The sequence below is a fragment of the Aquila chrysaetos genome, chromosome 8 (assembly GCF_900496995.4).
Source record: "Aquila chrysaetos chrysaetos chromosome 8, bAquChr1.4, whole genome shotgun sequence".
Classification (NCBI taxonomy): domain Eukaryota; kingdom Metazoa; phylum Chordata; class Aves; order Accipitriformes; family Accipitridae; genus Aquila; species Aquila chrysaetos.
In genome coordinates this window covers 45,025,933-45,049,483 of record NC_044011.1, presented here as the reverse complement: position 1 = coordinate 45,049,483, position 23,551 = coordinate 45,025,933, and the positions used below count along the sequence as shown (strand labels likewise).

General features: G+C 43.6%; 2 protein-coding genes across 15 annotated transcripts in view; both read left to right on the top strand.

Annotated features, from left to right (window-relative positions):
• PRDM10 (PR/SET domain 10) overlaps positions 1-4,037 on the top strand; it is a 46,143-nt gene extending 42,106 nt beyond the window's left edge. For all 13 annotated transcript variants that reach the window (XM_030023575.2, XM_030023581.2, XM_041125488.1 and 10 more), the window contains one exon: positions 614-4,037. In XM_030023575.2, the coding sequence (XP_029879435.1) occupies positions 614-850 (237 nt within the window). In that variant the 3' untranslated portion in view covers positions 851-4,037. The remainder of the gene's footprint in view (positions 1-613) is intronic.
• A 352-nt stretch (positions 4,038-4,389) lies between these two features.
• Positions 4,390-22,981, top strand: NFRKB (nuclear factor related to kappaB binding protein). Of its 2 annotated transcripts, none has more exons than XM_030023569.2 (26): positions 4,390-4,671; positions 5,252-5,405; positions 5,848-6,049; positions 6,144-6,271; positions 7,321-7,495; positions 7,692-7,793; positions 8,397-8,470; positions 8,891-8,975; positions 9,469-9,649; positions 9,850-9,958; positions 10,439-10,565; positions 11,477-11,542; positions 12,520-12,599; positions 12,684-12,727; positions 13,186-13,246; positions 14,097-14,271; positions 14,858-14,964; positions 15,432-15,555; positions 15,981-16,060; positions 16,773-16,993; positions 17,094-17,370; positions 17,690-17,908; positions 18,379-19,164; positions 19,894-20,000; positions 20,779-20,914; positions 21,648-22,981. In XM_030023569.2, the coding sequence occupies exons 2-26, from the start codon at positions 5,271-5,273 to the stop codon at positions 21,771-21,773; spliced, it is 3,927 nt and encodes a 1,308-aa protein (XP_029879429.1). In that variant the 5' UTR covers positions 4,390-4,671; positions 5,252-5,270; the 3' UTR covers positions 21,774-22,981. The 2 variants fall into 2 exon arrangements, with proteins under 2 accessions (XP_029879429.1, XP_029879431.1); XM_030023571.2 differs by having other exon boundaries at positions 4,391-4,671; positions 13,189-13,246.
• Positions 22,982-23,551: the final 570 nt, after the last annotated feature.

The window sequence follows — 23,551 nt, the reverse complement described above, 5'->3', positions numbered from 1 at the left end:
CCTGGCCCTTGTATGCATGACTCCTTCAAGTTTAAAGTGTTCACTTAATCACATTTGCAGGACAAGGTATGATTTAGTGGTATTGATTAGTCTTAAAAATATTTATAACTAAGCTGTATCCATTAAACCAAGTTTCAGAACAGTTTCTGGAAACTTTTTGATAGCTTTCTGTTACCTGTAGGATTACAAAATAAGAAGAGTTACTGCTATCCTACCTTGTAAGCAGTCCAGCATAAGGAGGCAGGCTGTTGTGCTGTGTTGATATTGGACACTGGAAATGCAACTTGTGCTAGAACATGTGGAAAATGGAAAAAAATTTCAGAATAGCTGTATTAAAAATCTCTTTTTAAATTTGTAGTGATGGGTTAATTGTGTAATTAGTTTAACCATTCGTAAGTTTAAGCCAATGCAAAGCAGTCCAATGCACTTCAAAACAAAGGACAAAGGTTATGTTGCTCTCAAATACATTTAAATGAAATACACCTTAATTTCAGAGTTCCATGTTCATACCAAAATGTCTTCCAGCACAGCAACAGGAAAGTTAGACTATTAGAATAGAAAAGTTACAGAAGATGCAATGATTATTACTTATTTTTTATATTCCCCCATGCAGACTCACTATGTGATATCTGAAGGACAGTCTGATCTGGATGTCAAACAAAACTCTTCGCTCTCCAGCGAGGTACAGGTCGGCGTTTCCCAGCCACCAGCCCACACAGACACCTTGGAATCGCAAACGAGCAGTCAGCAGCAAACCACCCAGTACATAATCACTACAACCACCAACGGGAATGGCGGCAGTGAAGTGCACATCACTAAACCAAGAACTTTCTCAGCAGAACACGAATGAAGAAGCCTCGTGGTGTCATTTGCTTGTACTTGTAACCTGCCCCGAAAGCCCAGATATATGGGCATCCTGGAGCTCAATATGTTTTAAAAGTATATGCTCACTTATCTTCAACTAAAATCTTGGAGCTCTTGTTAATGCTTTAAAAGGGTTTAGGTCCCCAGTGACCACGAAGAAGTACCCTCAGAATCCTTCTGGGATGCTATTTTATGCAGCTTTTAACAAAAAGGACAAGAGGAGAAGTGAAACCTCTGCTTGCTCTGGACTTTATTTTTGGCATGTCTGCTGACCCTTATTTTTCCTTTTTGGAAGTGTCTCCAGTAAACAACTTCTTATTTCAATTGTATGGGAAAAAGCTTGCCTAACCGAAGGCTAACTGGCAGGTGATGTTGTGTGTATATTTTTAATAGGAGCCGTTAAACGGGAGGACATCATGTAAATTGCCAGAATACGGCAGAACTGCTTCCTGTGTCTTTGTTTCAGCAGCCAAGGTGAAAGGGAATGTACCAGCTCAGTGCGAGCAGACTGCCTGGAGAAAAAGAGCAGCAGCAGCAAAGCGGTGGCTCCTTGCGTATGTGGGCGGGGATGGATATAACGATGAAGCTGTGAAGATGTGCCGAAGCAGTCCATTAAATTATTTTTTTTTCCAGCCCTCAAACTGTTTACATGCTGTCTGCCCTGCCCTATTTTTACCAAGCAGTTCCAGAAAGAAGGAAAAGTGCAGTCTTAAGCCCGGGTCGTGCGGAACGAACTGATTGAAATCATAGTAGCACATAAGGGTAGTAGGGAGCCACTGTCATCTCTTTTCCCTTCCAGTATTTGCAGGGAAAATGGCCTTTTTGCCTGTAAACAAAAAAGGCTCAGCATAGCCTGCATAGCTAGCAGCTTCTGCTGTGACCGAAAGATAGTTGTGCCGGGAGAAAATGAGGGTACAGGAGCATACCTCTGAAGAGGCAGGGTAGTTATCTCTGTTGCCACCTCAAAGTGGACATATTTTTCTCCTCAAAGACTGGATGGAGAGTTGGTTACTCTGATTTTTCCAAATAACCTTGTTAACAATGCACTGTAATTCCTTTGGACAGTTCCATAACACGACCAGCCCTGGACTCAGGAAAACATAAGAAACATGCTAGTGGACCACTATTTATGGGACACAGAAAGCAATCTGTGAGGGTTGCCTGCTTCGGTGGACCTGGTCTATGTACAGAATTCATGTTATCTTTAGGGACCAGGAGAAAGGGAAAGAGAAGGTTTATCTTTTAAGGCAGTGTATTATTTTTTTTTTTTTTTTCACCCTTACATAATTCTCCTTCACAGTTCTTGTTGGTTGGTTATTTAACGCATTCTGGTATTTGCAAGAATATGACTACAGCTCCATTGACTCCTCATGGGATATACTGTGTATGTCTAAACCTCCATTAACTGCCTGAAAACTCCTCCCAGAATGTCTGTGCGTAATAGGATACATTTATTTATAAAACAAAAGCAAAGAAGGATGTTTTGTCTTAATGGCCGTTGAGACTGAAGAACTGAGAGAGGGTTTTTTTGATTCATTTTCTCTTGGGCCGCACTGAGTGTGAATGCGGGACTCTTTTGCGTAAGTACTCCCACAGATTTAGATGAGGATTACCCGTGCAAGTCAGCGCTACGGCTGTTTACAGGTAGTGGTATCAGGCCTTATGCAGTTAAAGCTCTTAAGACGTGAGAGAACTTCGCGCTCAGACTGGACGAGAGAAAGTCTGGTTCCTTGTGGGCAAAGCCTTGTAGCAGGTATTGCTTTGGTAATTAACATATCTGTTAATATGGCGTGGACATAGTTACTGTGCGTGGTAAAATAAATCAGATTGAAAACACTGGCTAGCTCAGAACTGTTCTGAGGTAGCTTTCAAGTGACTTGCCAAAACGTGGATTAATTTGTTCCTGGGATTTTGCTTCTTTTGCTGTACCACCGTAGTGGGGCATTAATGAGATTGGCGAAGTTAATGAGGACCAGGGCTCCCATTTAGTCAAGCACAGTGATGAGTGTCTTCAAATTCAGTGCATTTGGGAGCCCATCAACTTCAGCAGCGTGGCCAAGCGACTGCAGTTCCCACTAATTCATTTGGAGTCGTGTCGCTGAGGGCTTCTGAGTTACAGCGTTGGGTGTTGCAATGGTGTCGGTGTGGGAGAAGAGAAGGGAGATTTTGTCTTGGCTTTCTTCAGGCTGCTAGATGATGTAATAACGAGTCAGAAATAGTGTGAGTAGTAGGAAAATGGGAGACTTGGAAATGGGATATTCCAGGTGGATACTGCCCTACAGGAACAATTTTAAAGTCTTAAAAGGTCTATTGTCTTTGTAGATGAACATCAAACTTGTTCCCTTAATGATACTGCAGATGCGGGGTTTCAATATTCTGCTCTATTCACCTTTGTTGGAAAGGATCACAGACTGAGGACAATTGTAGCAGTTATTTAAAGCTGAAGACTACAACGTGCTCCAGAAAACAATTTTAAAACGGCCTCTTTGAACTCAATCTTCCCTGTCAAAGTTTCTACTCTGTCCCACAGCAACAGCAGTGTCCTCGGTACCCGCATTAAGTGATTCATGGTGTCCCAAGTTAAACGAATGCCTCATTGTAAAAGAAGCATCCCTGGAAATGGAAGTTATCGTGAATTTTCCTCCCAAAGTAAGGAGCTACAGTGATTGCACAAGTGGCAGGGTCTGCTTTTAGAAAGACGACAAAAAAAGAAGGACAACCGTTTGCATGGATTTTTTTTCCAGTTTCTGCAGTGCAGAAGGTATAGGATTTATTATTATTTTTAAACCAGAACTACCCAAAGATCTATCTCTGCAGTCATGTCCCATAGGAGTTTTAACTCTGGAGTCGTCCCGGTTGTCTGCAGGGGCCATGTTTTGCTTGAAGATGGGGCACCGCTGCAGCCTCCTCGGAGGCCTAACGCTGTTCCATGTAGGTGTTTGGGGTCCGATTTGGTATTTTCCTAGAGGAAAAAAACAAACCAACAAACAAACAAAACCCAAGCACCCTGAACTTGCACCACTCGGACTGCTCGGGCTGTTTTGCTCTGCCCCTTCTCTTATTTAATTGTGTATGTTTGTTGTACATTCAGTGACTGTTATCGTGTTCATAGTCTCGTGCAACCTGGCAGGTGTTAAAAAAAAAAAAAACAACAAAAAAAAAACCCCACACAACGAAATTAATAAATCTTTTTCTTTTTCCTTTTTTTTTTTTTTAAAGCACTGGCGCTGACCCTTCTCTTTACGGGGGGGGGGGCAGGGGGCTGGGCGAGTGCAATGGGGCTTGTCGCGAAGGGTTCGGTAGCGACGAGGAGAAAACCACCGTCTCCTCCTTCTCCTTCTCCTCCTCCTCTTCTTCTTCCTCCTCGTCTTCCTCGTCCTCCTCCCGCCCCCCGGTTCCCCGCCACCCTCCTCGTCCTCCCCTCCCGCCGCCTCAGGCCCAGGCGGGTTCCCCGGCTTCCCTCAGGCGAGAGGCGCAGCGCGCAGGCGCCGCGGGGGAGACGGCCAACGCGCAGGCGCCGCGAACGGCCGCCGCCTTCCGCCTTCCGGTGCGGGCAGCGTGCGGGGGGCTTCCCGCCCCCGCTGGCCGCCGGGGCTCTGTGGGGAGCGGCCCGGGGCCGCGGGGCCGCCCGTCGCCTCAGCGGGGAGCGGGCGGGCGGGCGGTGGTGGGTCGTTGGCTTCCCGCCTTCGCAGCCGGCGGCGGGGGGACCTCCGGCGCTGCGGAGCGGGGGTCTCGGGGTGCCTTCAACCTCGGCGCACCGGGGGAGCGGTGGAGACGCCGGTGTCAGGCCCAGAGGCAGCGTAGCGGGTATGAAATGCGCTTTTTTTCCTGCGGTTTCCTAGTTTTAAGTTCGGTTTGTGTTGTTTTGGGTTTTTTTGGTTTTTTTTTTTTTTTCCCTGTTAACTTATTCCGCGTGGTTCATGCGTTTTCCCCTCAGCCTAGAGCTGCGCAAGCTGTTCCCCATTGCGCCGGAGGGGAAGGGGGGCTCTCGGCCCAGTCGTAGCTGCGGATTCAGCCTGAGAGAAATCCTACCTTAGACCTGCGGTTCGGTTTTTAAATCCGCTTTCAGGATTTAGGTGTAGTTTTTCATGGTATTTAGCTCTATCGACAACATTGCTCCTGCAGGCGGGAAGCAAAGTGAAATGGGTCGCCTGTACGTTCCACTCCGCCTGTACTGGGACACGCTGCCTGGAAAAGCGTTCCTCTGTTGGCGTGACCCGTGTTGCAGTTGAACAATAAATTAACACTGCAATATCTTACACATTTCATGGCCCGATTCCCTAGCTTGCGTTTAAACTTCATCAAACGTGGCTTCTTGGTCATTCCTTAGCTGGGGATGTATCCGGGTGTGGGATTTTTGGTTGTTGAAGGCTTTGCTGCCCTTCAGGAGCAGGAGAGGGTGAAGAATGGATTCTCTGGATCACATGCTCACGGACCCCCTGGAGCTGGGACCCTGCGGGGAAGGAAATGTCACACGCATCATGGAGGACTGCATGCTGGGTACCACCAGGGTTAGTCTGCCCGAGGACCTTCTGGAGGATGTGAGTAGTGCTCAGATACTGTACCTTTTCAGAGCCTTGGTAAACAGCACGTTTAACTCGCTTTGTGGGGCTTACAGAGCAAACGGGAAAGAGGGGAAGCGTTTCCAACTGTCCTGGAAAAGGTGTCAAAAAGCGCTTTGATTAATCTTAGGAAAACTTCTTTTAAAACTGTTCTGTTACGTTCTTTTTCTAGATGACAACGTCTCTTATTTTGAAAACATATGTGAGAAAGTTTTGTTTGTTACAAGTTTTTAATTTCTTTTCTTGTTGCTAGTAGTATCGTTGATTTCCTCACCTTTCCTCTTTACTCTCTATTGTTTTCTGCATTTGATGAGACACTGTCTCGTGACTCGTGTTATTTAACCACAGAAAGCCTTAAGGGCTAGAAAATTGTCAAGGACGCGGATGCATTTTCTTCACTATTGTTTTTTGCTTTCTTTAGCCTGAGATCTTCTTTGAAGTTGTCAGCTTGTCTACATGGCAGGAGGTACTGACAGATGCGCAGCAAGACCACCTAAAAAAATTCCTGCCTCACTTTCCTGAAAACAACCGAGAGCATCAGAACAAACTCATCTCTGCGTTGTTCAGTGGTGAAAACTTCCGTTTTGGAAATCCACTGCACATCGCCCAGAAACTCTTCCGGGGTCAGTGAGCATAATAAACTTCTTCTATTTTCGGGGTTAAGTTCTGCACTAGTAGTTGATGAAAACTGAAGTGTTTTGTACCTCTTTCTTAAAGATGGACACTTTAATCCTGAAGTTGTGAAATACCGGCAGCTCTGTTTTAAGTCCCAGTACAAACGCTACCTGAGTTCTCAGCAGCAGTACTTCTACCGACTGCTGAAGCAGATCCTCGCTTCCCGCAATGTGAGTGTCTTTGGGGCACGGTCATCGCTTTCTTCTGTTCCGTAAGGAATAGGTTGTCTTTAGAACAAAGCGTCTCGGTATTTGTGCATTCACTGGTCTTGAAGGTCTTTTCTTTAATGCATGCTGTGTTTCTGGTTTTCCAGTGGCCCTTAGAATGTGAAAACTCTAGAAACATTGTTATGTTTGCAAATTCCAGATTTTGAAACTCTCGTAGCTCTCACTTCTGTATAGTGTCTTTTTTCCATGCCCACCTTGTCCCCCGCTCCCTGCATTTACCCCTTTACACCTTACTGTCCTTTTAACAAGTCATTCTGCCTTCATCTACTATTTCTGTCATTCTGAAACAAGTAAGTTTGCTAAATATTTAGTTGTATGAATTCCCCAGCTTCACTGGGGACTGGTATAGGATAGATACAAAACTCTGATTCTGACGCCTGTAAATCCCTGATGAAGTCCTCCTCTGTGGATACTGTTGTCAGCTAATTGCTGCCAGCTGAAATGTGTTCATTGTAAATACTTGCTCGCTTATCGTTTCATTACGCATAGGTGTTGAAACATACGGGATGTACGGATGAAGATGAAAGTCTGTCTGTATAAAACGCCCCACAGTGATGAATATGGAAATGTGTAGGCAGTTATTTCCTCTGTAGCCATAAGGGGTAAAATGTTTTCTCCAAAAGAGGGAGTGTTCCATGTCTGTGTTACATATTTGGCATGGAAACTGCAGAAGTGGATCTCAGACCAATGGTTAGGTTCTTCTCAACAGTCCACGTAAAATGGCAGTGAGGTATTATTGTGTGTGCAGATGAAGGTGCAGAGATTTTGCCTTGCCTTTTTCCCCCCTTTAAATGGTGGTCTAAAATGCTGGTTTTAAAATCTGGTACGTGGCAGATACTGACACTTTGTAAGGGTTACATTATGAAGAACTGAGGTGCTTACTGCACCAACTCCACGTTAAATTTGCTGAAAGTACGTGAGTTGAGCTTATCTGTTCTAGCTTACAGCGCCGTAGCCGAGATAGCTAATGTCACACATATCTCATCTTCCAGCACTTGCTGGATTTAGCTAGGAAAGGAGGCCCTGATATGACCCTAAGGAGAAAGCACTTCTCACCGACGTATGACATGGAAGAACGAGACAGACGGACGCATCGGCGCTACTTGAAGATTCTGAGAGAAGTCAAAGAGGAGTGTGGAGATACTACCTTGTCTTCTGATGAAGAAGGTAATGCCCTGGACTGAACTAAACACTTGAGGCGTGAATGGAGAAAGACAAAGTTTTGATGTGGGAACAGTGTCTTTGATAGAAGAACGAAAACTGAACTCCAGTTTTATCGGCTGTGATCTAATGAACATGGTGTAATAGAGTTACCTAGATTGGTGCTAGGTCTTGCAGAAATAAATGTATTTATTTATTTTAGATCTAAGCTCCTGGCCTCCAAGTTCTCCAGCACGTTGTCCAAGTCCACCAGTTCCCCTGAGAGTGATCCCCACATTGTCAACCTTGGACATGAAAACAGCAGGTGAGAACCAAACTAGGGGTCGATATGGATTTAGGGGTGAGAATTACTTCGACACGCTGCAAGAAATCAGTTTGAAAATCTGTTGTTTGATGGGAAATCTTGTAATGCTTCATTTTTGGAATGAAGAGCCCAAACAGTTAGCTCTTCTCCCAGTTTATTTAATCTTTTTCTCCTTGGTAGGCTAGTATGTTAACACAAGGGTCTACAGTTTGTGTAATACTACCAATTTCTCTTGTTATGTTTTGCCTTTAATGGTTGAAGCATTAGCATAGTCCAGTTCAAAATATTTCGGTGTGTGTGCCAAGGGAATCCCTCCTCAGGTTACTGTAATCAAGTCGGCAAACCCTTCGTGCAGCACGACTGGATCTCACTTCTTTTCGCTTCCATACTTGCATCAGCAATGAAATTGGATGACCCAAGGAAGAAAGTATTGAAATAAATTGGTTGATTAAAAGAATGGAATTCAGATAAGGAAAATCTAGTTACTGAAATTTGGAGATAGTTGGAAGTGGGAATGGATAGAAAATGGCATTCTAAGAAGTGTGTAAAGTAACAATAGCGGAAAACTGTGCAAATAATCTCTGAATGTTTTTTTTGTTGCAGACAAGATAGAACTTGGGGAAAGTGATTTGAAGATGATGTTGAAGAAGCACCACGAGAAACGAAAACGTCAACCTGTAAGATGTCAAGAATTCTGGGGGGTGGAAATACTTTTTATCTGTCAGTCTTCTATCTGTTAGCCATAAAGTTCAGGGTACTTCTGGGTGATGAAATGATTGCTGCTTTTTTTGTGTGCAGCCACCTTTGAGCCCTTTATTGTAACCTGTATTTAATTGTCAGTGTCTGTAGGCAACTCCTGTTTATGCTTATCTGTTTAGGAGGACTTTGTAATTTTAGTGATGCGTTTTGGAGGGAGAAAATTTTGGATTTCAGCGTTAGAAGACTTTTCCTGACTTTTATTGCAGTAAATAACTTTATAAACTGATCCTGGATAAGTTTGGGGCATTTCAGTACTTGGGTTATCTTCTGTACCTTTGCGGCTATCTTAACACTTTGTCCTTCCCTGATTTTAATTTCCATCCCGTTGTCCTGTGTAGGACCACCCCGATCTAGTGACGACAGACCTGACTCTGGAGGACATTATGACTCGAGTAAATGCTGGCAGGAAAGGTTCTTTAGCAGGTCAGTGGCTTGGACACAGTACTTGTGCACTGCATGAATACAGGGTATCCTGTGTGTGTGAAAAGCTGAGGAGGAAGGTGGTCTCGATAGGTTGTTGTATCCTTTTGCTTTTCACATAGTTGGCTAACCACTCTGGGGTTGTGAGCTGTTCCATTTCAGTTGCTCACAGATGACTCCGGTTTGCACTGAAGGTGCTTCCAACTAGTTGAGGAAAGTTAGTTTGTATCCCTGTTCTAAGCAGTTACCTTTGCCTTTCTCATTTCATATACATCGGTTTGGAAATTAGAGGTTTTCTATTAAAACAGAGTGCATTGAAGGGAAAAATAAAGAATCATGGAAATGGCTGGGAGGATGGAATGAACTGGTGGTGAATTGGTGCACACTACCCGTGTTTCTGAATATATGTTTAAATATATAGTTAGTTTATGATTCTCAATGAAATATGGTAGGAAATTTTTCTCATTATTCTTCTTCCCTTTAATCATATCTAAAGCCTTATTCGACCTTGCAATCCTTAAGAAAAAGGTGAAGGAAAAGGAAGATAAGAAGAAAAAAAAGCTGAAGATTATTAAATCTGAGGTGGAAGATTTGGCTGACTCTCTTAGCAATGCAGATGGAATCCCACCAATGTCTCAGGATCCTTCCCCCATCCCTCTGTCGTCTGTCAAGGAGGAGTAAGTGCTTCAGAGGGCCCTGAACGCTTTGCATGGATGGAGAGAGGAACAGATGTTGCAGCTCAGATTTTTGTGGGGCTTTTGCAGGCTTTGGTTTTGTGGAGCTTGGGATGTGTGAAGTGTGTGGTGTTCATCTTTGTATATGAAGGTAAATATTTATTTAGGGAACTTACTCTGCTTGTGTTCTCTTTCATTTGAAGACCTCTTGAAGAGATGAAGCCATGCCTTGGAATAAATGAAATATCTTCCAGCTTCTTTTTCCTTCTGTTGGAGATACTGTTTCTGGAAGGACCTGCTACTCTTTCTGTGGTAAGGAACTGCCCACTTACCTAGGAATCTCTGCAGAAAGCGAAATTAGGGGACGGGGGTTTATAGCTATGTAACAGTGATTTTTCCCCACAGTTGTCCTGCTGTAAATTATATTAAGATGTAGATTACGTATTAAAAAATGAAACCCTTTGGGAGTGCATACCACACTAGGTTTTTAACACGTTTCATAAATTCAGTCAGTTGAATCTGTAAGTCTTTCCATACCTGTGCTTTAGATGATGGTTTGATATATTCTATGTATTAAGGCCAGAGATGGTGGGGAAGTTTTTTGCCCTTTTTGGTATCTGTTCTCTGAAATACCATCTGATGGTTACTTGAAGAAGTCAGGGAATTCTTTTTATGTATATAAAACCTTTTTTTCCTCTGGATATGTTTAGCTGGTTTGTTTTCTTCTTTATTAAAATGGTCATAGTTTAAAGCGCAAGATCTTTAATGGAATGTTTTTTTTTTCCTCTTCAGCTTGAAGATAAAGTTCTAGATTGGCAATCTTCTCCTGCCAGTGCACTAAATAACTGGTTCTCCTTTGCCCCTAACTGGTCTGAACTGGTTTTACCCGCCTTGCAGTATTTGACAGGTGACAGCAGAGGTAAGAATGGCTGTTAAAAATGCTAATGATGCTGGTACCTCAGTTCTAATCAGTGCTGGTTTATATTACAGCTCAAATCGAATTTTAACTCATCACAACAGTAAATCATTGTATTGTTGACAGCGTTTCTACTATAGGCCTACGTTTCTTGATTGTGGTAGACTTGTTTTGCATGTGGATAGTAGATAAGACCCAGCTTGATTCCCGAGTATGTGAAAATGTGTGTGATTGCCTCTAGACAGGCAGTTTCTTCTGTTTGGATCGTGCGCTTCAGGCGGGATGTTCGAAGCCAGAAGAAATTAGTCTCTCCCTGGTGCGAAGACATTGTGGTTGTCTTTGGAGATAATAACAAATAAACTAGATGATGCCCTGAGCATTCCACTGAAAACATGAAGTTGGCCTAGCTTTGACCTGAAGCTTAGACCAGCTAAGCTTCAGACGTTCCTTTCAAACTAGATTATTCTGTCGTTCTCATTTACTTAGTGGGGAGTTTTAAAGGGAGAGACAGTGTAGATTGTAGTGGCCTTTGCAACATGGATACTTAATGTTCTTCCTAATGCTGGTGAATACTGTAAATCCCAAGTTCGCTTCCCAGGAGCCCAGGAATAGTCACTGTACGGTAACAGTTCCTAGTGCCTCACAGCATGAACAGGATCTCACCTGACAGCCTGTAGATGGAAGACTCATTATCCTGTTCTGTTCTGTTCTATTCTGTTCTTGTGCTTGCACTGTTTCTCTGAGATGCTTACCTTCCCTTTGAGCAAGTATAAATTTAGAGATGCACTTACATAATCACTTGAAATGCTTTATCTGTCATTATGAGTCTAACTCAACAGCTTGCATTACAACAGTAGGATTTTGGGGGTTGGACGATTGTATGATGTCTCTGACATGCACATTTTTCATTGTAGATGTTCCTTCCAGCTTCTCACCTTTTGTTGAATTCAAGGAAAAAACTGAGCAGTGGAAATTGCTTGGTGAGTTTCTCGTGCTCTTCTATGATTTCTGCTATAGTACAGGTTGGTTGCTTTCTCCAGGACTTTTTCTTTCCAGCTTTCTGCAGCCCAGAGAGAAAGACAAGCGGAGCTGTTAATTCATTTGTTAGGCCTTTTCTTTTAGCTGAGTGAAGATGTGTTTTACATTCTAGGTTTTCACAAGACATTAGTATCAGCAGCAGACAGAGAATAAGTGAGCAAAAGCACTGGGCTTTATTTCTTTATGTTGCTGACCTAACCATGTTTATGTCTCCCTTCAAATCTGTCTGAACACTTTCATAGTTTCCCTTCTTGTAGAGCGTACCTGCAGACTGATTATTAATTATGACAATTATAAATGAATTAAGCTGCTCTGTGGAGCAAACTGATACTATTCTCATTTTCAAAAGTGGGAACCAAAGAGTAAATTGATAATCAATGTGCCCAGGCTCATACTGACTGAATTACAGATGTCTTGTGTTTATGTTCTTTCATTTAGATACTAGGCAGAATTTTCCATTCTTAACTATAGTGATTCTAGTGATCATATTTGCAGGCTTAAACTGGCAGAGATTTAGAGTCAGGAGGCTATTCCTCTGTTCCCTTTCACAGTCTTTGGTGGAGGTTATGTAGGCATGTGTTTCTGCTCATGGATTCAGTGACTGGGATTACTTTGGAGAGTGGGAGCCATCTTCAAGTATCAGGTGGCTGTGTCTCAAACAGTACCTTGCCTGCTGTGCCAGGAGTTGAAGCACCATCCTTTGTACCAACACAGGAGAATAACTGGGTTTCAGCACTTTTCTAAGCGTGGATGTGTTCAAGTATTGAAATTGGAGCATCTGTGAAGTGTGGAAGATGCCTTGTGACTGGTGATGCATAGAGGGGGGAAGAGAGCAGGAGATGACTGGGAAGTACAAGCAGCCGGCTTCATGACAAATAAAGGACTTCTCTTTCTTATTTTTCCTGATTTTTTGGACTAGGTTCTTGCCAAGATCACGAGAAGGAATTGGCAGCACTGTTTCAGCTCTGGTTGGAGACCAAAGACCAGACTTTTTTCAAAGTGAGTCAGAAAAAAATCACCTTCTAGCAGCACAAAACCTGACTGAGTTATATCCAGCACTGATGTTTCTCTGTTTTTCGATAGGAAAATGAGGACAGCTCAGATGCCACAACACCAGTTCCCAGAGTGTAAGTATATAATACTGCTTGAAAGCTTTTGCAGTGTGTGCTAAAGCTATGAAGTTTGGTCCTTGCGCCCCTGGATCTGAATGGCTGGTTGCTTAAAATAAAAAGATGTTACATTATGGGGCAAGAGGGAACTTGATAGTCTGATTTTATAAACACAGTAACTAGACTTCACAAAGTCAACTGATTTTCTTCAAGTTCGTGTATATTATCAGAGTAAACCTGTAATCTATTTTACGTCCTGATAATGAGATTATTTGCAGTCCTTGCTTACTTACCTTCAGGTAGTGCATAGAGCATATTTTAAGATCCCTGCAGGACTTACTTATATTGTCATAAATGCTTTCAGAATTTGTTCAGAAGAATTTGCAGAAAGGGTGAGATGACTAATCCTTTGGGATGTTCTTTGGGATTGTTGTGGGCTTGTCATTGTTCAGAACTGATGGTGACCTTTGTTTCAGAAGGACTGACTATGTAGTCCGACCTAGCACTGGAGAGGAGAAACGCGTGTTTCAGGAGCAGGTAAGAAGAGAATCATCTTAATTTTAAACGCACACGTTGAAATAGTTGGCCACTAAAACAAGAGAATTTCTATGGGATGGCAGTTTTATACTCTACACAAGCTTTGCTAATGTAAAGAATTAGTTCTTCTGCCTTGAAGCAGGTATCTTGGCCTTGCATAAAACTTGCTAACAATATAGCCTAGCTGCTCACGTCAAAAGCACCTGTATTTCCAATGGGTATTGGGCAAAATTAATTGAAATTGATAGTGCCGACCTTTCTGTCTCCTGTGCCATCCCCCAGCATATGAGGATGACTTGTGTCTATATTTTTTGGGCATGTATGAGTACAAGCAGAAGTCAAGTGGCAATAAGTGCACCCATACAATTTTGTTATCTTGTCTGTAGTAGATGCGAGTGCATATTATAGGGTAAACACACGATAACGATTCTTCTCCCTGGGTACGTGTGCTGTGTGCGTGGTAGAATATCCAGGTTAAATTTTGGAGATCTCTCTTTTACTAGATTAGAGGAGGAAGAAGGGGCTTGTGGTTGCTGGGGGAAGGGATGTTTGCTGGGCAGAAGGTATATTTCTGGCACCTCTCTAGTCTGTGCAGCTGCTTAACAATTAACCTAATGTATGGCACCTGCACACTTTGGTTAGGTGGTGGTTTATATTCTGCTTGAAGTAGTTCGTGCTTGTCTTGATCCAAAATAAGTTTGTACAGCAGTATTTGAGGCTCTAATTTAAAAAAAAAACTTCCTCTGGAGAATGATAATAACTTATATTATGATATAAATGTAGCACAAGCTTTAAGACTTTGCACTATATGTTTCCTGCTAAATTCAGTCCTCTTTGTTTCCAAATACAGGAACGTTACCGTTACAGCCAGCCCCACAAAGCTTTCACCTTCCGTATGCATGGCTTTGAGTCAGTTGTTGGCCCTGTGAAGGGGGTGTTTGACAAGGAAACCTCATTAAACAAAGCCCGAGAGCATTCTCTCCTGCGCTCAGACAGACCAGCATATGTCACCATCTTGTCCCTCGGTAAGGTGATGGCCAAAAAAATTTTTTTAAGAAAGAAAAAGGTTCCCCTGACCCCCCAAACAGTGACTTTAGCAATCTACATTATAAAGGAAAGAGGTGGGCAGACTGGGATGACATAAGCAAAGAAGAAATAAATTATATGGAATAGAAGTGATGCTATGCTGGGAGCAGGAGTAACTAGAAAAGAAGGCATCAGTGTGTTGCTGTTGATCTGAGAGAAAATGGGAAATAGAGAGGAAAGTCCATGGGGCTGGCTGAAGCTAAGGCTCAGATAACTGGAAAACAAAGAGTGGTTGTTTCAGTACACTGCGGTGAAGTTGGGGCATTGCAAAGTCATTCTGGGGTTCAGTGCTGTTCCCCAATGTCATCACTCCCAGCACAAAGCCAGCACAGTTGAGGTACTTTAAAATGGTCCTTTATAATCTCTGCTGCTATCTTTGAGGGATCATGGGGACTAGATTTTAGTGAGCAAGTAGGCGCTGTGAGAACAGGGCTGAGCGCGCAATACCAAAATGTATCTGCTGAAGTACTTGAATGCAGCTACCTAGTTACGGCTGGAATTTTAAGCTCTGATTTTGTATTTCAGTTCGTGATGCTGCTGCTCGCCTTCCTAATGGAGAAGGAACTCGTGCTGAAATCTGTGAGCTGCTTAAAGATTCTCAGTTCCTAGCTCCTGATGTCACAAGTGCTCAAGTAAGTTGGATGTCATGTCTGGCCTCAAACAGATTCTCCTAAAAATACACCGAGCAGACTTGGGCAGTATTCGGTAACTAAGGCCCAATAATTTTTATGCTGCTTTGATTAGCAAAAGGGAGCTATGTACTGCTCTGGTGAGCTGCTGCAAATCTGCACTGAACTCTGGATGATGAAAAAAGAGCTAGAAAAGCCACAGAAGTAACACTGTGTCATATAGCTGCTCACATTTTAGATTCAAACCCAGTCAATTTTCAGAGCTTTCAGCTTTGGTGGAAGCTCCATTTAATCCAAGGTGGCAAACAGCATTCTGTGCTGCAACATCTGCTCTCAGTCAGTTCTTACTCAAATGAAGATTGCTAGCAGCTTACTCGGGTTTTTTGCCAAATAGGATTATTTTTCTATTCATGACCTTTGGCTAGCCGAACCAGGGACATCTAGTAATTCCGTGAATTCTGAACTTTCAGGTTAATACTGTTGTTAGCGGTGCTTTGGATCGATTACATTATGAGAAAGATCCCTGTGTGAAATACGACATTGGACGCAAGTTATGGATCTACCTGCACCGGGACAGGAGTGAGGAAGAGTTTGGTAAGCCTGGCTTGGTGATATCTTAAGAATTGAAAATGTTTATAGATCTCTTTAGCTTCTTCAGTCCAGCTGGATAATGAACGTTAATTTGTCAGTCTAGCTTTTTCCTCTAGTCAGTTTGCTAATGTTAGCCCATTAGCACTTAAATCCAGTCTTGCAGAGCAGTGTGTCAGTTTGAAGTATTTGTTTGAAAAATAGTATCCTGTGTACAAGAACTGCAGATGTACATGTACGTTCACAACTTCTTACGTGTCTTTGTTTCAGCCTTTTTGGCTAATTTTACTTGGTATTTTTCTTTGCATTATTACGTGACTATGTGCGTTTGATTTCTTGTCTGAAGGTGAACTTACAGTTCTTGATTGGCCTTTTTCTTAACGCGTGTTTGCTCATGTTCAGGAACTCTAACCATTCATTTGTATTTGCAGAACGGATTCACCAGGCTCAAGCTGCTGCAGCAAAGGCCAAGAAGGCCCTTCAGCAGAAGCCAAAACCTCCGGCTAAAATGGTAAATTTCTTTGCGCAGGTTTGCACAGATGCTTTTGGGATTGGGAAGGAGGTACAGGCTTAATTCAATCCATAGATTCTGCATCCATAGTGGCTGATGAAAATTATCACATATTTAAGTTATCAATTCATTATGTATATGATGAATGTCAGTGTTGGTTTAGCACCAGCGCACAAAATGAAGAGGAAAAGAGGGAACTTTTGCTCCTCCCAGCTTCCACTGTTATCCTTGTTGATCTCGGCAGAAAGGTCAACGGAATTCATTTGTGCTTCTTATCTTAGGGATGGTCTTTCAGATCTAGTTTTGAGGTTAATCTGCAGCTGAGTGTGTGGAACACGTCTGCTGCTCTCCCCCTTGCTGTGCTGAAGCTGTCAGGGTTTGGTGTCATCTTTGTTGTTGATGTTACTGATATCAGATATCTCCAAAGTAGTTGCTGTTGGCAAATTAACCAAGGTGGAAATCTGCATGTTATGAATGTTTGTCACAGCTGAGATGCACTTTTACGTGAGAGCAGGAGCAGCCAAACACACCAGCCTGCTTGTGGCTGCAGTTGAGGAAGGCAGTCAGTCACCTGGGATTTCAGGATTTAGCACCAGGGCATCATTCATAACCATACAGAACTCAACTTAAAGTGCTCAGCCCACTCTCTAGCATGCAGCAATCAAACCCAGTTTTTGTGAAGACCTTCATGCTTGACGTGGTTTCTTTGCAGAAGTCTAGTAGCAAGGAGACTTCTGTGAAAGCACTCCCCAGCAGCACATCAGAGCCCAGTCAGCTGAGCCTTAGTGACTCCAGCATGCCACCAACTCCTGTGACTCCCGTGACACCAACTGCACCAGCATTACCAGCAACACCTATTTCACCCCCGCCAGTGTCTGTGGTTAGCAAGAGTGTATCTAGTGCTGGATCGGAGCCAGCAAAACCCAGCCAAAGGTACTTCTTCTGTCTCGTACATCACTTGTGAATGTTACTGGAACTTTCTCAGTCACTTCCTACATCTTTGCTGACCTACTGGCTTTTATCTTTTCTGTAGCGTTCTTCTGGTATCATCCCCTACCATGCCACAGCTCGGGACGTTGCTTTCCACAGCCCAGAGTTCACAGACACAGCCGGGGCCGCAGCCACCTCCCACCCGGGTGGTAAGTCATACCACCTCCTCAGGACTGCCGCAGGTCCGGGTGGTCACTGCCCAGTCCAGCCTGCCAGCTGTGTCTCAGCAAGCCCCAGTGGTAAGCCAGCAGCAGCAACCTACGTCAGTGCCTCAGATCCGCGTTCCAGCTACAGCCACGCAAACCAAAGTGCTCCCTCAGGTGAGTTTGGCTGCATGGAAATGGTGGAGTAGCTCTGACTTCTAATCTGACTTCTTTTAGTATTTCGGTATGGTGCACAGGGATTGCGTGCTCACTTGGAACATGCAGTAACTGCAGGGCAGGAGCATAGAAACGGTTGTGCATAAATAACACTGTTCGGTGCTCCTTTTTTCCTCCCTATTGCCTATTTATGTGGCACCATTAAGTTGTGCACTACAGTAAAAAGTCCGCAGATCTTGCAAGCTAAGGCACGAGACAAAAGAGTAATTGTTAGTATTGTGTTAGTCTGCTCATAGGCTGCCTCCGTGTCTTTCTGTAGACTGTGATGACTCTGCCGGTAAAAGCTCAAACCAGCCCAGTGCAGGTGCAAAGACCAGGAAGCTCCATGACAGGACAGACAGGCATCACTGTGACAGGACTGTCTGCAGCTCCCAGTCCGGCTGTAAAGCCAGTAACCAGCTCTCCGGGCAGTTCTGCTACAAGCACGTCCTCCACCACTGTCATCCAGAATGTAGCTGGCCAGAATATCATCAAGCAGGTGAGAGAGAGAGGGAGAGACAAGGAATTGGGCTCCACGACCCAGTCGTTTCCTGTTTGTTGTGACAGATGTGATACACAGATGTGAAAAGATAGTGAAAACTGTAGTGAGACGTAATGCTGTATGAGTTATTGGCCATACAGATTCACGCAGTTGCTGGTTTGGTGTATTTGAGTCCCGTTTTCACGTACAGGTAAAAGATATGTTAGTCCAACATTGACCATCTCCAGGTGTTGATCTCATTTACATTCATCTTGTTTGAAAAAGCAGCTCCACAGTATTTTGTTTTTTATATGGTTTTGGGAATGCCGTCTGATACGCAACCAAAACTCTTTTCAGCAGCGTACTGAGTGCTGGCATCATGCCACTTCAATTCTGGTGGGAGCAAACGTCCTGTTGGGAAGTTTTACTTTGACTGTGCCTTGGACTGTGTCCTGGTTTGATGCAGCCGTTTCTCTGATCTCTTCCAGGTGGCTATTACAGGCCAACTTGGCATGAAGACCCAGCCTGGAAGTGGCATCCCACTCACTGCGACCAATTTTCGGATCCAAGGAAAGGATGTGTTGCGCCTACCCCCGTCCTCTATTACCACAGATGCGAAGGGACAGACTGTGCTGCGTATCACCCCGGACATGATGGCCACCCTGGCCAAATCTCAAGTCACTACTGTTAAACTAACTCAGGACCTCTTCACAGCAGCTGCGGGAAGCAGCGCTAGTGGGAAAAGCATCTCTGCAACTTTGCACGTGACATCCAATCCTGTCCAGACTGCTGATTCTCCAGCCAAGACTAGCACGGCCACTTCTGCTTCTTCCAGCCCAGCTGGAAGCACAGTGGTTAAAGTGACTCCTGACTTAAAGACTGCAGAGCCAACAAGCTCCGCTTTCCGACTGATGCCTGCTCTGGGCATGACTGTGGCAGATCAGAAGAGCAAAGCCATAACTACGGTGGCATCCACTGAGGCCAAGCCAGCTGCTACTATAAGAATCGTGCAGGGGCTGGGGGTGATGCCGCCCAAAGCTGGGCAGACTATTACGGTAGCTACTCATGCTAAGCAAGTGCCCTCTTCCTCAGCAGTGAGCGTGCCCGGCACAGTCCATACCTCAGCTGTCTCTTTACCAACCATGAGTGCCACAGTGTCAAAAGCGGTCGCTGTGGCCTCGGGAGCTGCTGGGACTCCCATAACTATAGGCACAGGAGCCACTGCTGTGCGGCAGGTACCCGTCAGCACCACAGTAGTATCTACATCCCAGGCAGTAAGTAATGCTAACCTTTTTCTGGAGGTGGGTGAGAAAGGGGAATGCTGAAATATACTGATGGTTTATGTCTGAAAACTTCTCTTTACATCCACAAGGGCTCAAATTAAGTACTGTAGAATGTGGGTCTGCAACTAATTTCATTGTGTTGGAATTGTAGCTAAATGCTGAATGACCAGAAAAGAGTCAGATATGTCTTCCCTTACCTCCTCTTGTCAGTGAATGAAATAAACTTTGCTTATCTAAAGTCCTACCTTGTGCAGCAAAGCGTCTTGCCCCACACCTCTGAAATAATTTCCCTTGGAATAGTGTCAAAACTAGAAGTGCTTGTTACTTGTATTAACTTTTTTACCGATTTCCCCGTTTAATGCAATTTTAATACCCAAAGCTGAAGGCACCATAAGCTGTGTTGTGAAAGTTGCATAAGCTAATTGACATTACGATAGTTTCCTAAGGATAAAAATCGTGGACGGATACAGTGATCCTTCCCAGAGAAATACTGTGGTGCAAAGATGATGCGGGTTTTTGGGGCTTGGGCAGCTGTGAAGCGAATGAGTTGGAGGTGAATTTTAATGAGCCTGAAATGGAGCACAGATTTCATCAGCAAAGCCGCTGTTGGTTTCTACTCCTAGGACTCCTAAAAAGCAAGCTGAGTGGTAATTGTGTGTTGTCAAGCAGTTTCTCTGCTGAACTCCCCGCGGCTCCTCATGTGTTCTTCAACTTCTCTAGGGTAAACTACCAGCACGAATAACAGTGCCTCTGTCAGTGATCAGCCAGCCAGTGAAAGGCAAGAGTGTGGTGACTGCCCCCATCATCAAGGGCAACCTCGGGGCCAAGTGAGTACTTTGCATCTGGTAGTTTTGCTTGAGAAATAGGCTGAGGAAGGTCTGTGTTCAATAGGTTGCTGGGGAGTTAGCAAGCAGAGGGTGGAATAGACCTGCAGTCTGTTAATAGGTCCTTTAGCTGCAAGAAACTGAATGAATATGGTGTCTGGCAACAAGAATATAGGCTTTCTTTAGGTGCCCTGAGATGTAGGTTCTAGCAAATACACTGAAGAAAAAATGTTCTTTGCCTTGAAACCAGCTATTAGATTAGTTCTGTGTGTTTGAGCAAGAATGAACCTGGTGACGTACCTAAAAATGTATGTAATCTGAAGCCATCTCTCCATTAAAGAAACTAGGGAAGTGTTAACTGCCTCAGTGAAAATTCCTCTGGCATTGAGATATTGAAGTCTTTTTGTTTATTCTTCCATGAATTCTGGTAGTGTCTCCCTTAGTTAATATTTCAAGGCAGAACACTGTGTGCTCGGCTATTTTCTGCATTCCATGAGAAGTGTTCGGGTCTGATCAGACTAACCCAGTGATGTGCATGGCCCAGAATTAGAGGGTTTAATTCGTGTGATAAAGTAATTCTCTATCATAGTGATAAATGTCGACATGAACTTGTAACTTGTGTATTTGCCAGTTTTGTGGGGGAAAAAACCCTGCTACTTAAAATCATTAGTAAATTAGGTAAGTAACTTTAATCTCCTAGCAACTGAAGAACAACTTGTGAGTCTGAAAGACGTAGCCTGCTGTGCTGTTTACTAACCTTTCAACAATTCTCTTTCCTTAGCATCAGTGGATTAGGTAGAAATATCATCCTGACTACGATGCCAGCAGGGACAAAACTGATCGCTGGGAACAAGCCAGTGAGTTTTCTGACGGCACAGCAACTGCAGCAGCTGCAGCAGCAAGGCCAGGCCACGCAGGTAACGGCACCTAGAATGATAATATTATTTGCTTTTTTATGACTTGACATCTCCATGAGGACTTTACACTTGATACATGGGGTTCCGTAAAAAGTACAGGTACACAGCTTGGCTGTAGTGTCTGCATTAAGCACATGCAGTGCATCGTCTCCTTTACCTTCCCTCCATCCAGATACGGTTTTTAGGTGTTTTTGAAGCACCAACAGTATAATGAATGTAAACCCAAAAATCCTGTCAGGAAATGTTCCCAACTGCTTGAAGTATTGTTTCTATACACTTGGCTTTTTTTGGAGTGTTTTGTACTATGGCTTCTGCAGATCACCTTTTCTTGAAGAAGTCACGTGGCTTGTTTGCATATCCATCTTTCTGTCTGGAAACTCAGTGTTCTGTAATTCCAGAGAATTAATCTGCATTGGGAGCTGCTAGTAAGAAGTCTGTAGACGTGAAGTATCCAATGGATCCAAGTCCGTCTTCTGAAAACTTGTAAAAGCAGCTGACGTGTAGGTTTTTTTTCAAAGTAGTTTTTAGGTATCCCACATGAACAGTGGGTAGAGTGATCTTCTTGTGACAGATTCTGTTCTTGATGTGTTTTGGTGCTTGGTCTCGTTCATATAACTGAATTTCTGTTGGCGGCAGAAACAGATAATTTACCAGCACTTCAGAGTGCAATGCAAGTGCAATGTGTCACCAGGTTGTTCTTGACACGAGTTATTTTTCTTTCCATTTCAAACAGGTGCGAATTCAAACAGTGCCAGCCTCCCATCTCCAGCAAGGAACAGTGTCTGGCTCTACTAAGGCAGTTTCCACTGTGGTTGTGACAACAGCTCCATCTCCAAAACAGACTCAAGATCAGCTATGAACACTGGTTTGCAAATGGATCGCTTTCCAAGAACTTCCCTGAGTCCGTGGTCATCCTCCATCCAACCACCCAAGACTACCTAACCACAGTCATGGCTAGGGACTGGACTCGATTCTGTCACGTTGCTTGTCTGGAGTCAGCGTTGTGATGTCTAGGTAGAAATTCCACAGCAAAAGATGCTGTACCTACAAAACAAAATGTTTCAGTCCAGATGTGTAAAGCCAAGTTCTGTGGCATTGATCATTTAAGAAAAGTCTTCCTTTTCTTTGTTCTCTTCCCATCCGAAGGGCTTTATAATATAATTTCTGTGCATTTTGGGTTGCAGACAAAGCAGTTGATCTTGGGTCTTCCTTAACCAGGGAAACCTGCTTGGAAGGGGTAGTTCATGCAAAGTCATGAAGAAGATGCCTCCTTTTGCTGGAGTCTAGCTGTCACTACTTTCATATAGGTGACTTAGGATGGTGGCTCAGACACCAGAGTTTGTTTGTAACATAGCCTCGAAGTAGATCCCTAACACATTCAGTGTACTATTTATAGACTTTTTAAATACCTCTCCCCTATCTCTGAGCTCAAACTTCTTTTGAACAGATACCACTTCCATGTCAAATTTCTGTCAAAGGCAGGATGAGAGTCAAGACGGTTTTTGCTGTAAAAAAGCTAGTAACCACAGGGAAGAGTGAGAAGTGGAGGAGATGCAGGAAGTCGTCGTGTGAACAAGCCAGTCAGCAAATGGGAATATACTGAAAAGCGGAAAGAAAGTGTTCACCAGAAGGATCCTCTAGTTTTCCTCAACAAATAAACCTTTTTATCATTCAAAAAAGACTATAGCTTGTTTTAAAGGTTTGGAATATGTTTTCAGATATACCCAAACTGTAGTCTCTTGGACTCAGAAGAAATATTTTAACCCATGATCCCGGCCTTTAGTTTTGTTTTTACCTTTGCAATTTTATCTCTCTATGTAAATTGGTTTGAATTTTGCACATACCGGAGGTGGATTCGTGGCTGTTCTGACATGACCTTGAAGCTTTCTCGGAATGAGATCGGAAGACGTGTTGGACCAGGAGAAGAATAAAAGTGCAGAAAGCCTTACAAATCTCTCTGCCATCTCCTTTCAGTTTTGTACAGCTTGTTGTTTTGTGTACAATGATTGTCTAGTTTGCCAAGGGCTAATAGATTGTCCATCTTCTTTGTAAGATGGTTCTTTTTAACCTGGTTTCTCTTGTAGTCTTTTTTTTTTAAATACATGGTTTGCTCCGAGTTATACATTATCAAATATAATCTGTTTAAAGAACCAAGTCTTACAGTTCAGCGCTCTCCAGTGCTGGCTGAACTGCAGGGCTGGAGCTCTGTGTGTTGCTGTTCAGAACCACTGCACCTGAGCGGAGCAGGCAGTTTTGCTGGGCTTCAGGCTGGGCGCGTCTTTCTTTCTGTACAATCGCTAACCTACTTCAGGGTGGGTTGGAGGAAATCGGGTATTTCAGTAAAAAAAGAAGGGGCTGACTGCAGGGCACATCAGTACACCATTTTAAATTGAATTATGGTTTATATGCCTTGGGAACAGAATTTGGAGTGATAAAGGTTTTCTGAGCACCTGTCTGTCTTTGTCAGTTGTAGTTAAATGTACAAAAAAGGTACAATCGACTAAGGAGACAGCAGAAAGGCTGTGGTTTGGAGGGAGGCGAAGGCATTCCTTTTAGTTGTAAAGTTAAAATAAGAAATGAAGGAAATGACAACTTCCTGGTGTTGCTTATGTGAAAGAGCCTCTAAATCCAAAACAT